At 39.4% G+C, this 13,271-nt stretch overlaps 1 protein-coding gene across 1 annotated transcript in view; it reads right to left on the bottom strand.

Annotated features, from left to right (window-relative positions):
- The window catches only part of MAPK1 (mitogen-activated protein kinase 1), an 80,926-nt gene that overhangs the window by 30,400 nt on the left and 37,255 nt on the right, over positions 1-13,271 (bottom strand). Inside the window, exons 2-3 of the mRNA XM_045819773.1 lie at positions 12,191-12,373; positions 10,284-10,473 (exon numbers count right to left, since the gene is read on the bottom strand). Coding sequence (XP_045675729.1) covers positions 10,284-10,473; positions 12,191-12,373 — 373 coding nt within the window. The remainder of the gene's footprint in view (positions 1-10,283; positions 10,474-12,190; positions 12,374-13,271) is intronic.

The raw sequence follows: 13,271 nt of genomic DNA, 5'->3' as shown, positions 1-13,271 counted from the left end.
CTCCAGAAAAAGAGCTAAACGAAATGGAAACAATCTATTAGATGCAGAGTTCAAATCACTGGTTTCAAGGATGCTCAAGGAACTTAGTGAGGACCTCGGCAGCATAAATAAGATCCAGTCAGAAATGAAGGATACAGAGACTTCCGACCAAGATGGAAGTGCAGGTAGACACACTCTGCCTCTTCGCACAACCAAAAGAAGAACAGCAATTTAAAAACAAAAAAACAACCAGAACAAACAGAAAATCAAACTTTATGGAATTCTGACAACCAAGGAGTTAAAGAAAACACTTTCATCCAGACCAGTAGAAGGGGTGGAGACCGGCAGCCAGACAGCTGGGCAGAGAGGACTTCGGGCAAGGCAGTAGTGAGTGGACTTGCCCAGGCAGCAGCTTGCAGACTGGGTGGTCCCACATTCGAATGCTGATAACCAGGAGAAACTGGGGAGCTGACCAACTGCAACGCAGGGCTCCAGCGTGGGGAAATAAAGCCTCAAATCACTGATTGAAAACACCTGTGGGGGTTGAGGTACCAGGAGAAACTCCCAACCTCACAGGAGAATCCCATGGGGTCCTAGAACGTATACAAGTGCACCCACTCAGGAATCAGCACCACAAGGGTCCACTTTGCCTGAGAATAGCAGGGGAAGTGACTGAAAATACAGCACAGAGCGGAGCAAGCACCACTGTTCTCTCTCGGACCACCCCCCACAGCGTCACAACCCAGCCACTGGGTTGCCCTGCCCTGGTGAACACCCGAGCGTGAACACCACGCTCTACCCCTCACTATGTAACAGGCACACCGAAACAGGGGGGAAAAAAAAAAGGCCCAAATGAAAGAACAGAGCAGAGCTCCAGAACAAATAAAACTAAGTGACAGAGAGGTTGCCAATCTATCAGATACACAGTTCAAAACACTGGTAATCAGGATGCTCACAAAACTGGTTGAATCTGGTCACAAATTAGATGAAAAAAATGAAGGCTGCGCTAAGTGAAATAAAGGAAAATGTACAGGGAACCAATAGTGATGGGAAGGAAACTGGGACTCAAATCAACAATGTGGACCATAAGGAAGAAAAAAACATCCAACCAGAAAAGAATGAAGAAACAAGAACTCAAAAAAAAAAGGAGGAGAGGCTTAGGAACCTCCAGGACATCTTTAAACATTCCAGCATCTGAATTATAGGGGTACCAGAAGGAGAAGAGGAAGAGCAACAAGTGGAGAACTTATTTGAACAAATAATAAAGGAGAACTTCCCCAATCTGGCAAAGGAAATAGACTTCCAGGAAGATCAGAGAGTCCCAAAGAAGTTGGACCCAAGGAAGAACACATGAAGGCACATAATTACATTAGCCAAGATTAAAATGAAGGAGAAAATCCTAGAAGCAGCAAGAGATAAGGAGACAGTTATCTACAAAGGAGTTCCCATCAGACTGTCAGCTGATTTCTCAAGAGACCTTACAGGCAAGAAGGGGCTGGAAAGAAGTATTCCAAGTCATGAAAGGCCAGATAAAGTGCTTCTCAGATAAGGTCAAGTTAAAGGAGTTCATCATCACCAAGCCCTTATTATATGAAATGTTAAAGGGACTTACCTAAGAAAAAGAAAATAAAAAACATGTACAGTAAAATGACAGCAAACTCAATTATTAACAACCACACCTAAAACAAAAACAAAAGCAAACTAAGCAAACAACTAGAACAGGAACAGAAATGGAAATCACATGGAGGGTTATCAACAGGAGAGTGGGAGGAGGAGAGAGGGGGAAAAGGTACAGAGAATAAGTAGCATAGATGGTAGGTAGAAAATAGACAGAGGGAGGGTAAGCATAGTATAGGAAATGTAGAAGCCAAAGAACTTATATATACAACGCATGGACATAAACTAAAGGGGGGGAATGTGGGAGACATTCCCATAAGAACAGGGGAGTTCCCATAAGACTGTCAGCTGATTTAGCCAAAGAAACTTTGCAGGCTAGAAGGGATTGGCAAGAAATATTCAAAGTCATAAAAAGCAGCCAAGATTGCTCTACCCAGAAAAGCTATCATTTAGAATCAAAGGGCAGATAAAGAGCTTTCCAGACAAGAAAAAAACTAAAGGAGTTCACCATCACCTAACCATTATATGAAATGTTAAAAGGGACTTATTTAAGAAAAAGAAGATCGAAACTAGGAGCAATATTATGCAAAAACACATATCAACAACTGAATCTAAAAAGCAAACTAAGCAAACAATAAGAGACAGAATCATGGATACAAAGAGTGTTTTGATGGTTGCCAGATGGAGGGGCATATGGGGGAATGGGTGAAGAGGTGAGGGGATCAGGAAGTACAAACAGGTAGTTATAGAATAGCGGTGGGGATGTAAAGTATGGTATAGGAAATGGAGAAGCCAAAGAACTTATACGCATGACCCATGGACATGAACAATGGTGGGGGGACTGCCTGAGGGAGTGTAGGGTGCTGGGTGGAAGAGGGTTGGGGGGAAAATCAGGACAAACTGTTAACAGCATTATCAATATAATAAAAAAAGGCAATAGCAATAATGATGGTAATATGTAGCTGCAACTAAACTGTTCTTTATAAAAATAAAGTTACCAAAAACCACCCAGGATCCTTTCTAGCGCCCCCACCTGCTGGCATTCCCAGTATCATCACTGCCAGGATCAGCTCCTCAACCCACACTTCTACTGCTCATACTTCACTTCCTGCTGCTCTTCCAACTGTTACATGAATATAGTTATTTCCAAAGATTCTTTCCACTTTCTTCTTCCCTCCTTGTAGTCAAATTCACTCCTAGAGCTTTAAAAGAGGCTTCATATACTGAACACGAATCTTTTTTCCTTTAACCCCCAGCTTCTAATTTCTGACTCACAAGAAGTACTGCCTTCCATCATACTTTGGCCATCCCATACTTTGATGCTACTCCAGATTCACGTGCATAAAATATAACTATAAAATAGTTAGTCCAATGCAACTGCAGGATGTTTTAATTCCTCGGTCTCTGGGGAACTAACCTGAGAAAAAGAGAAGCATGTCAACAAAGAAAGGCCAGAGTATAGAAGGCAGCTTGGAAAGCGGAGGCTAGTTTGGAAAACAGAGACGTTTATTATATCTAAGTACACAACCACAATCTATGATACTTGTGCATATCCCTTTCTCCCAAGCTAGAATGTAAGTTGCTAGAAAAAGGCAATACAAACTTACTTTTTATTCCTAAGTGTCCTATACATAGTGAGTACTCAACATTTGGTGAACAAATGCCTAACTTTAGATGTTTTAGGAAGAATGACGAGTGGTATGAATTAACTGGCAGGCATTCTAGATCAGCAGGTCCTTGAATAACATCATTTCATCCATTGGCATTTTGTTATAATGTTGATAAGAAACTTAACTTTTGTTTATATCAATTAGCCTATGTAAAACAGGTTTCATTATGCCATTTTGCACAAAGTTGAAGAACCTATCAATGCTGTTAAGTTAGGATTTACTGTATTTTCACAATGTCTGAAGTATTGATAAGCTCTTAAAAATAATCAGGATAGAAGTTACCAGGCTAAAATACGACAATAATCATGTTAATAAAATCACATTGTTCAAAGAGGCAATATTAAAGAGGAAAGAAAAATTAAAAATTGGAAGGAAAGACAACTGCACCGATCAGTCTAAATGCTGCAATACATCTGTTTCCTTAGAGTTAAAACCAAGGGTACAGTTGCTCTTCCTCATCCTCTCCTTCCAGGAAACCTAGTCTAAAAGCTACTAGATGGGACCGTGTAACCCAAGGGTCTCTGTGGAGTAGGGAGAACCACAGCAGCCCAGTGGGGTATGTAGCATCCAAATAGAGTTGAGAGTAGGCTCCAGATCAAGATATGGTCTAGGTGTGAGATGAAGAGAAGTCCATGTGGGGACACAGCAGCCTCCAACCAGGGGATCAGAGTCTGAGCAGGGCTAACAGGGTCCATGGATTGCATTGCGCAAATCAATTATTTCATTGGAGGCTGTAAAATGATAATTTTCTAATTTCATTATTTCCTTTGCATTTATTGACTGGTATTCTTTTTAAAGAAGAGCTGCCTTGGCTGGGGAGCTCAGTTGGTTAGAATGTCATCTTGATATCCCAAGGTTGTGGATTTGATCCCTCATCAGGGCACATGCAAGAATCAACCAATGGATACATAGATGGATTGAACAACAAATTGATGTTTCTCTCTCTTTTCCTTACATTGATGTTTCTCTCCCTTTTTCCCTCCCGCTCTCTCTCTAAAAATAAATTTAAAAATTGTTAAAAATAAAGAAAAATAAAGAGCAGGTCAGCTGTTGTTCATCAACAAGAGCGATTTGTTTATCCGGATACACAGATTCTACAAGACAGGAAAAATGTTTAATTCTTTCCCTTTAATTATCAATTTTTACAACAGTGAGTTGATGTAAGTGGTACCATGTGTTATTATTTGTATACCCCACACCTAGTACAAAGAATAGAATCAGTAGCTTCTCAAAATTTAGGGGATGGGGTGGGGGAGTGGTGGGGAGAAGGTGGAGACAACTGTACTTGAACAACAATGAAAGAATGGAATAAAATAAATACACAAAAATTTATTAGTTAGAATTCAAAAAATAAAGAAGAAGATATGAGTTTAGACCTTTAAAAGATTTCACAACTCCATGTATGGTCATCAGTGGAAAGCTCTTGTGATTTTTTTAAACAAGTTTCCTTAACATTACAACACAGAAGTCTAACCAAATTTATAGGACATTAGCCAGAAAACTATTAAGGGTACAAAATAAAAAAAGCAATACCATTTATTGTAATTCCTTATGAAAGAAGGTAAGACAACTAGGATACAGTATAAGGAACATTAAATGACCTACAGCATTCCAGTTGACTACTTTTGGGTCTGTATAAATTGAAATTTTCAGAGTCCTCTTTCCCAGGCATACCCAGGACCACATGATCTGTGACCCTAGCATCCCAGGATTTCTATGGGTTCAGTGTAACAGTGAGGACACAGACTAGAAACCATACTCCCCCCATAGTTCACTAAAAATATGCCAGCCAAATAAACCTCCAATTAGAGTTTATATCCCTTATTTCTGTGGCCCTGAGAAATAAAGAGAAAGTCTACAAGAGAAAATCCCAGAAGGGTGCCAAGAGGCCAACATCTGCTGGGTCTCAGGCCTGCAGATAACAAATGCAAAGCACATTTATGGAAACCAAAAGGAAAGCTTATTGCTTTTGGCCTTGACTGGTCCAGTCAAAAGTCCAAGATACTGAGAAGTGGTATCTTAAGGGCTCAGTAGGAAACACTGTAGTAATACAGAAGCCAATTGAAAAGGAAGAAATAATATAATTACCTACTTGAAAATTCATAACAAGAAGGAAGTAAAGCCACAGGCTATAAACTTTCTAAACACAGAGTCCTGTGGGTCAAGCAGCAAGATTGCCCCAAGGTACTAAGGATGTGATGGGTGTATACTGACTCCAGAGCTCAAGCAGAAGACTCTTCTCATCAGTGCTCTGTCATCCCTCATGTATGTACCTGAATTGCCACAATACTGTGGCCTGCCTTTTGGACACACACTGCAACAAATCAGTGACTTAGTGCATAACCATACTCATCTTTAGAATGAGATTCTCCCGAGTACTTATGCAATGTAAAGGAAGCACTGCCTGTATGGACATTTTAAAAATGTGGGTGAATTCTATTGCTGTAAACATTTAAAACATTCTATTGTGTTTCTGAATCTCTGTGTTAAATTGGGTTTTGGAAACAATGCTTGGATTATGCAGATTGAGTAGTGAATAAAATGGCCATAGGTAAAGACAAGTCCACAAACAGTGAAGAGACAAGTGGTTCTTTCTGTCTTGTTAAGGATGAGCATTTTCAAGCAAAAGTAAAAATCACTTTTTCCCGGAAATATTATATACTTAAAATGTTGATTGAGAATGTTTCTCCAAAAACAAATAGAAGCAATCTGCCATAATAGGGTTGTGATAAAAAACAAACCAAAAAAAGTACTAGGAGACATAAAAATATCCATTGTAAGTTTTAAAAAAAACCACCAGGAGTCAACAAAGTATGGCCATTCCTAAAAGAAGGTTCATTCCTTTTGTGCCCACCTGGCTTTTAGTTGCACAGACTCATGGGAAAGGATCTGGTTACATCCCATGTGAAAAGTACATAAATCTAACTCAGAAGAATCCTCAAAGGTGATGGAGTCCAACCCAATAGTTTCTGATGTGGAAAGCTGTCTTCCACAACACTGCATGGATGTCAGCCATCCTGTATTAAACTTTCAGTGACCATAAATAAGCTGACCACCTAATGACAGAACCCAGTGTCTTTTTTATAGTTCCAGAGGCTCTCCATGATTTACTACCAACCAACTTCTCTAGCTTAGTGTCAAATGACTCTATTATTACTCACCCAAAGCAGCAGCCACACAGAACAGGTCTCAAGTGTTTATGCACTAGGTCCCTTATTCTTCTTTCTTTTATTTCTGTTGTCCCCTCTATCAACAATACCCTATGCCCAACCTACCACTGATTTACTAAAAGCATGTCCATCCTTAGAGTAATAGCACCTTCTTCCTGATGCCTCTCATAGCCCCAGCTAAAACCAACCCATCTCTCTTCTGTACATCTGTTTGTATACCTTTCTTTTTGCTATATTGGTTACAGCAGATATTATTACAATCATATACTGTTTCAGATTTCTGGGGCAGACACTCATCCCCTTGCCAAGTACACTTTACAAGACTGTTCACAGGAAATGTCTGTTGAACTAAAGTATAAGAAATTACCATTGCTATACATCTATAGGTACTTTTAAAGCAGCTTTATTACAACCTACCCATTTAAAATATGCAATTCTATGATTTTGGATTATAATCACAAAGTTATATAACCATTACCACCATCAAATTTTAGAACATTTTTATAATCGCAAAAAGAAACCTGGTATTCATTCGAAGTCCCTTTCCTACTGCACTGGTCCTAGGCAACCACTAACTTTCTTTGTCTCTATAGATCTGTCTGTTGTAGACATTTCATATAAATGGAAATATACAACGTGCAGTCCTTTATGACTGGTTCCTTTCACTTACATAATATGTTGCAAGATTCAACTGTGTTGTAGTATGTATCAGTACTTCATTCCTTTTTATTCCATTGTATGAGTCTATCACATTTTATTTATCCATCATCATTTGGACCTTTAAACTGTTTCCACCTTTAGGCTCTTTTACTACTATGAATATTTGTATATTTTTTGTGTGGTCATGTTTCATGTCACTTAGGTATACACGCAGGAATGAAATTCTCACCAATGCTTATCACCTGACTTCTTGATTTCAGCTATCCTACTTTGTATGAAGTGGTATATCATTGTGGTTTTTATTTGCATTTCCCTACTGAGTAATATTGTACTTGTTGGACATTTGTATATCATCTTTGGAGAGATGTCTACTCATATCTTTTCCCCATTTTTAAATTGGGTTATTTATCTTTTAATTGTTGCATTCTAAGAATCTTTTATATAAGCCCCGGCTGGCATAGCTTAATAGATTGAGCGCGGGCTGCGAACCAAAGTGTCGCAGGTTTGATTCCCAGTCAGGGTACATGCCTGGGTTGCAGGCCATGACCACCAGCACCCACACACTGGTGTTTCTCTCCCTCTCTCTCCTCTCTCCCTCTCTCTCTCTCCCCATTCCCTCTCTAAAAATAAATAAATAAAATCTAAAAAAACCCGAAACAGTCTTTTATTATAGTTCAGGTACATCTTGTAAGATATTTGATTTACAAACATTTTCTCTCATTCTGTGGGTTTTCTTTTCACTTTTTTGATGGTTTACTTTGTAGCACAAGTTCCTAATCTTAATGAAATCCAATTTTTTCTCTTTCACTGCTTGTGCTTTTGGTATCATGTCTAAGAAGCTCTGCCTAACACAAGACTGCAAAGATTTAATTCTAAATTTTCAAAGAGTATTCTAGTTTTAGCTCTTAAATTTAGATCATTAATCCATTTTGAGTTAATTTTTGCACAAAATGTGAGGAGGGACCCAATCTCATTCTTTTGTGTATGGCTATCCAATTGTTCTAGGACCATCTGTTGAAAAGACTACGAAATAAATGGAACAACTAATGATCTTGGCATTTTTATTGAAAATCAGTTGATCATAAACACATGGATTTAATGACTCAAATCTATTCCGCTGATCTATAAACCTACTCTTATGCCAATATCACAGTCTTGATTACTATAGCTTTGTAGCAAGTTTTGAAATCAGGAAGTGTCCTCTAACTTTATTCTTCTGTAAGATTGTTTTTGGTTATTCTGGGTCTCTTGAATTTCTACATGCATTTCAGGAACAGCCTGTCCATTTCTGTAAAAAAGCCACATGGGGCTTTAATAGGGACTGCATTAAGTCTGTAGACCAATTTGGGAGTACTACCATCTTAACAACAGTAAGTCTTCCAATCTATCATGTTCCAAAGAACATGAAATATCTTTCTATTTTTCTTCTTCTTCTTCTCTCTCTTTTTGGTTGGTAGGAAACACCTTTATTAATGGCCTTGATTTATTCATCATGTAGTGTCCAATGTGAATCGCATGTCCAGAGGAGCCATCTGGCACACTCAACTCTTTCCCAGCTGTGGCTGCCCCTGCAATCCAGACACCAGGCCTCTGTCCATCACATCAAGGAAGCCAACCCTACCTTCCCAGGAGTTCCTGGGGCACTACGGGTCAAGACTGTCCCATGGTTAGAACCTCAGTCTCTACCATTTTGGCCAGTGTTTCTGGGGAGAACAAGGCAGGGAACCTGGATGATCAGTTACTTTTTGGTTTTATGATCACTTAAAAACCAGAAAAGACAAGCATTCTACTAAAAACACACACACACACACACAAAAAACCAAAACCAAAACAAAACAAAACAAAACCAGGAGTCTGAGGAGAGAGGCTGTGGTTCTTCATCCTGGGAATCCCCCTTGAGGCCCAAGCAGCCATGCCCGCTGAGTTCTGCAGACCAAGCTGCAGTGCTCCGGGTGTCCTATCCAGCCACTGGCCCAAGCTGTAGGGCCAGTTGAAGTTCTTTCTTCCAAAAAGCAGCATGTTTTGGATCAGTGATGTGATGGGTGTCTTGCCCACCAGGCACATGAAGAACAGGGGGAGATGAGAGAAACTAGGACAATGTGCAGGGTGAGAAGCCACAGAAACAGGTGCTGGAAACACTCTTGTGGGACAGCTCCTAGGCCCACATGTATTGGGTGAGGGCCACCTGCACCTTCTCCGGCAGGCTCTTCACATGCACTGGATCCAGAGAGGCCACAGGCATCGAGTATGAACAGTCTGATGGCCTTGAGGCAAGAGTACTTGGTTGGGTCTACCTGCAGGGGCCCCAGCTTGTGCTCCTGGAAGGTGCATGTCCAGTCCATGAAGACCAGAGCAGCCATGGGCACAGCATGCAGACCAGTAATAGCCAGCAGCTGTGCTGCGTGCAGGTGCAGCGCAGCCTAGGACAATTTCAGCACAAAGAGCTCACTTTGGCTCAGGTGCAGCAGCGCCACCTGGTGGGCCACCAGCAGGTCATGGGAAGAAGGGCCCATGGCCCACCTAACTCCACAGGGCTGAATAGCAGCTGTGCTGACAGCTCTCATGTGTTGTCATGCCTGACACTGCGCCTGCCACACAGCTGCTGGTCCTGAAGCATACGACCAGGACTCAGGTCTGACACCAGCTGCCTGGGGAAAAGGTTCAAGACCACTCCCACTGCCTCGAGCAAGGAGCCCAGGGGGCTGGTGAGTATAGCTAGGTCTTTTTGAACTCACATGCATATCCTTTCATCTTATTGAAGACTTGGTAGTTCTCCCTGTTTACTGGGAATGCCTTATTTGGGTATTAAAATCACTGAGGTTTTCTAAGTGTTCTTTTTCTAAAACGTATTGAAGAAAAAGGTCACCAATGAGACAGATGATTGTTTTAACTTACATGTAATGTGCATGATTCTATTTTTATATATAAGTATACATTGTGTAATAGCATAGAAAAAACTTTGGAAGAAAATACACAAATTTGTTATAGTGGTTACCTCTGAAGAGGAGGAAGCAATAGGATGGAAAAGAGGAGAACTAGTACTCTTTACTTACAATTTTTTTTTTGCCATAAAAATGTTTTCATGTGTTTCTGGTATAATTTTAATACAAGTAACAGTAAATATAAATATGTCCCAGTAAAAGATTTTTCAATACATATCACCCTAAAAGTAAATAACCTGGCTGACCTTGAGATCGCAGGTGGTGTTGAGCAGCAGGTTGGAAGGTTTGAGGTCACGGTGCAGTACATTTGCTGAATGGATATATTTCAACCCTCTGAGGATCTGGTAAAGAAAATAGCAGATATGGTCGTTGCTGAGGTGTTGTGTCTTCAAGAGCTTGTAGAGATCTGTTTCCATGAGGTCCTGTACTATATATCTGTTTGGACAGGTTAAGGAAGCACACCAAATAGCTGTTCACACTTAGTAAAGCACTGAAAACAAATGAACCCTCTCTCCAAATGGTTCATTATTACATCATGAGGACCACGAGGGAAATGAGAAACTGATGAAAACTTGGTATTTCTTTATGGAAGGAATCTGAAGTAGTTAACTCCTTATTAGGTCCTATGAGACAAGCAGGCATTATACCTGCTTGATATGACCCATTACTGGCCTAGACTGAGATCTGAAACAGGCTGTTATGAAAACACTGGCCAATCTTAAAACACTAACCTTTTTGTTTTCCAAGTTGTCCACCATCAAAAAGCCCCTCCAAGGGGCTGCTGGGAAGAGCTGGGTGAGGGTGGTACCAACAAACATCACATACTCCCTCCTTTCTTTGGCCCACCAACAACTTGTAATGTTACTATTCTTTTACCTCCTCCTCCCTTCTTGTTACTGTCTTTTAAAAAATCAACCATAAAAGTTTTGGAAATATAGGCCTAAAGCACACTGCTATTAAATTCAACCCTCAGTCTATCTACTTGACTCTTCAATTAATGTTAAGATCTTAAATAACTATGAGGAAGTCATACCAAGAAGGATCTTATGCTAGTTTTGCTCTTCTTGCTATGTTATCTAAGCATCTAGAATTTTAGCTATGGCTAACTTCTTTCTTACAGATATTGAATTATAAAAGCCTTTAGCTTTTAACATCACCATAATATTATTTCATTAGCAATGCTTTTTGATTTCTTTTATTCATTTGTGTTATTATCTATGTCTCCTTTATATTTATGGTAGATGAGACACAGTATGGGATTTAATTGAAACTGACCTGAAACCTTGTCATCTGAAATCAAGATTTGATTTTTAAAAGGTAAAGCAGGACAACAGGTGGTAGGAGCAGGGACAGACGGCATTTCACTTAAAATATCACTACAACTTAGTAACATATATTTAAAAATTGAAAGGGCTACCTAGAGATAGCGAACTACCTCTCCCTGGAGAGGCAGAATGCAAATTAAGTGAACTGGTAGGATTGGCTACACTAACCAAAACTGTAAGTTTTTTTCTGGCAGATCCTCTTCAGTATTATTTAGTATCTTTATCTTTCAAATGTAGTCTTTATTCAGGGAGCATCCTCTGGACCTGCTTAGTCCAGATTTCTAAACATTGTGGTCATAGTAACACAATTTAGAGGTGAGTTACCTTAAAGATCATGAGGGCTAGTACCTTAATTTTAAAGATGAGAAAGCTGAGACCTAAACGTAAAATGACTTTGTCTAAGATTAGAACAGCCTGGATTTGATCAGGTGATATCCAGGGTACTCTCTCTTTCTTATACCCTGTCCCTCTTAGTCTGTGGTTCTTTCTTTTCCTTTTCACCATAAAAACAAACCATATCTTGAAGCTGTCTGTATCTGGAGAAAGCATGACTGGAAAATGCATTACCACATTTAAAGGAAATCTTTACTGAAACTGACAGGATAGAACACTGGATTTGTTAAAAGACACTAAAAATAGAACTGATAAAATGAATCAGAGAAAATTTTACATAATGTGAGTATGACAATAAATGGCAAACATATTACAATGTCCCCTTAAATGTGCTTTATATACTTCTCCTTTACTCTGGTAAATCCTTAACATTTCAAATTACATTTCGTCAACAAGGTAACCAAGCAGTGGAGTCTGCTGTTTGCAAAGGATACACATCTTTCATTTGCTCAATGGTTGGCGCTCGAATGATATCATTGATACCAATGATGTTCTCGTGTCTGAAGCGCAGTAAGATTTTTATCTCCCTCAGGGTTCTCTGGCAGTAGGTCTGGTGCTCAAAAGGACTGATTTTCTTGATAGCTACTCGAACTTTGTTGACATTGTCATAAGCAGAGCTAAAAAAAGGAAAAGGAGGAAGGAAGAGATTGCATTAAAAACAGTCCTCAGAATTATCTTGGTAGAAAGAATACAAACTGGTAAAGTATTAAGTGTTTAGCACTCTGGTTAAATACTTGTGAAGGCAGCATGTATATTATCCACAAAAAGGCCTCACACTAGGGAAGATGCAGCTGAACAATGTAGCAGAGGGCCTGGTCCTGGTAACTGTGAGTGCCCATTTTAATAAACCAAGCAACATGGATTTATGCCACACACACACAAAAATGTTTTTCTACTGTTTTTTTTTTTTTTTTAAAACAACAGCAGCATTCTGGTGAGAGTAATCACTTCTGCCTCCAAAACAACTTTCTACCGTTGTATTAGATTCCCCTGACTCAGGAGAAACATTTAAATGACCATCAATCATATCTTCATCCCTAGCAAAAGTGGACCCAAGAGGACACGCCTTGAATGCTTATATCAACTGTTTGTCTTACTTGCAAAATGACATCACTCTTTCTCTCCTCCCAAACTCCCTGAAGAAATTTAAGCAAGATGTCTGGGTAGTCTTATAACAAAACCTATAATGTACTCTTCAAAAAATACTTTCACAGCCCCAACAAAGGCCCAATTCTTTCCAAGTTGTCATTAAGGTCTGATATAATAGAAATCCAAGCAGTAACAATAATTATATTTTTAATTTCATGATAAATTTGAATCTTGAACATTACTTCTATCTTTATGATCAGTATTCTATTGGAGACTTTTTGTATTAATATCAACATCAGGTCCATTAATGAAAGCAATGAAATAACACTGACAGGCAATCAAGACATTACTTCTTGTTTCCTCAGGGTAAGCGCTATAAGTATAAAACAGTAAAAAATAAGTTTACTTCCTGTTTGTGCTTCTTGA

This window comes from Phyllostomus hastatus, unplaced genomic scaffold (genome assembly GCF_019186645.2).
Source record: "Phyllostomus hastatus isolate PE091 unplaced genomic scaffold, TTU_PhHast_1.1 phas_scaffold_387, whole genome shotgun sequence".
Lineage (NCBI taxonomy): Eukaryota > Metazoa > Chordata > Mammalia > Chiroptera > Phyllostomidae > Phyllostomus > Phyllostomus hastatus.
This window is presented reverse-complemented; position numbering and strand designations above follow the sequence as displayed.